The sequence below is a fragment of the Dendrobium catenatum genome, unplaced genomic scaffold (genome assembly GCF_001605985.2).
Source record: "Dendrobium catenatum unplaced genomic scaffold, ASM160598v2 original_scaffold_157736, whole genome shotgun sequence".
In the NCBI taxonomy this organism is placed as follows: Eukaryota; Viridiplantae; Streptophyta; class Magnoliopsida; order Asparagales; family Orchidaceae; genus Dendrobium; species Dendrobium catenatum.
In genome coordinates this window covers 391-1,999 of record NW_021476162.1, presented here as the reverse complement: position 1 = coordinate 1,999, position 1,609 = coordinate 391, and the positions used below count along the sequence as shown (strand labels likewise).

At 45.9% G+C, this 1,609-nt stretch overlaps 1 protein-coding gene across 1 annotated transcript; it reads right to left on the bottom strand.

Moving 5' to 3' along the window:
* Positions 1-647: 647 nt before the first annotated feature.
* On the bottom strand, positions 648-1,070 carry LOC110101645. Its single transcript, XM_020829633.1, has one exon. It carries the CDS (start codon positions 1,068-1,070, stop codon positions 648-650), a length of 423 nt encoding a protein of 140 aa, XP_020685292.1.
* Positions 1,071-1,609: the final 539 nt, after the last annotated feature.

Sequence of the window (1,609 nt, the reverse complement as noted above, 5' to 3'; positions counted from 1 at the left end):
TAATGTCAGCCAATAGCTTCGTATATTCTTCAGACGTCTTGACAGCTGATTTACTGCGGCATTGAGGTAGAACTGTGATGTCTACCACATGATTTGGTGTCTTTGTGTATACAATACTGAAGGGGCATTGGTCGGTAGAGCGATTGGCCATGGAGTTATATGCAAACTCAGCCTGCCTAAGATAGTCGTCCCACTGTTTTGGGTGTTCGTGAGCTAAACACCGAAGCATACTGCCGAGTGTCCGGTTGACCACTTCTGTTTGACCATCGGATTGGGGATGATAAGCTGAACTCAGTTTAATTTCAGTTTGTAGCCGTTTCCACAATTCTTTCCAAAAATGACTGATAAATTTGACGTCGCGGTAAGACGTTATGCTGCGAGGTATCCCGTGTAAACGCACGATCTCTTTGAAGAAGAGAATGGCGACGTTTAAAGCATCGAATGTCTTCTTGCAGGGAAGGAAGTGAGCCATTTTCGAGAATCGATCTATACCATCATGATCGAATCAGCTCCCCATTTTGTACGAGGTAATCCCAATACAAAATCCATACTCAGGTCTTCCCATATGGATTGTGGCACGGGTAAGGGAGTGTACAGTCCAGTTTTTTGTGCATTACCCTTGCAGCGTTGACAAACCGGACAACGTTCTACAAAACGAATGACGTCGCGGCGAAGGTGAGGCCAGTAAAACGATGCTGCACCTGCTCTAAAGTCTTCGTTTGCCCCACATGTGCTGCCAGACCGCCGCTGTGAAGTTCTTTAATCAGGTGTTCACGCCAGGAGGATTCCGGAACACAAAGTTGATTTCCTTTGAATAAGAAATCATGCCGAATGGAGAAATCTCCTACAGGATTCATTGGTTGCTGCGTCAGCTGGGTCCAAGGTTCTGCGAAGTCCTTATCATCCGCGTACAGTTCCTGTAAAGATTGAATTCCTTGCATGTCCGTTTGTATCTGAGTGAGCAACGCTGTCCGGCGGCTAAGCGCATCAGCTACACGGTTTTGAGATCCAGATTTATGGCGAAGTACAAAGCTAAACTTATGTAAGAAAGTGATCCAGCGGGCGTGCATCTTGTTTACCGTTTTTTTATTATTGATGAACTGGACTGCATGATTATCAGTATTCAAGATGAAGTCTTGATGTAAAAGGTAGTGTTCCCACTGCTTTAAAGCTCGAATAACGGCATATAATTCTGGCTCGTATACCGATCAATTTTGTCGCGCCGCGCTCAACTTCTCGCTAAAGAATTCAATGGGTCAATCCTCTTGAGAAAGCACTGCTCCAATTCCTACAGAGGAAGCATCAGTATCCACCTGAAACGGTTTGGAGAAATCAGGCACAGTCAGTACTGGTGCAGCGCTTAACGCTGCTTTCATGGCTTCAAAACTGCCCTGTTGTGCTGCCGTCCACTGGAAGGTTTTGCTCTTTAGACAGTCTGTGATTGGAGCTACAATGAGGCTGAACCCGCGTATGAATCGACGATAAAAATTCGCTAGACCAATGAAGCTCCGCACCTCGGTTACTGAACGCGGAATAGGCCACTAAGTGATGGCCGATACTTTCTGTGCATCCATATGAATGCCCCTGCTGGATATGACAAATCCTAGGA

Bases quoted from the DNA above. Each gene is read 5' to 3' on its own strand.
- LOC110101645 (XM_020829633.1), bottom strand. From the start codon at position 1,070: ATGCACGCCCGCTGGATCACTTTCTTACATAAGTTTAGCTTTGTACTT.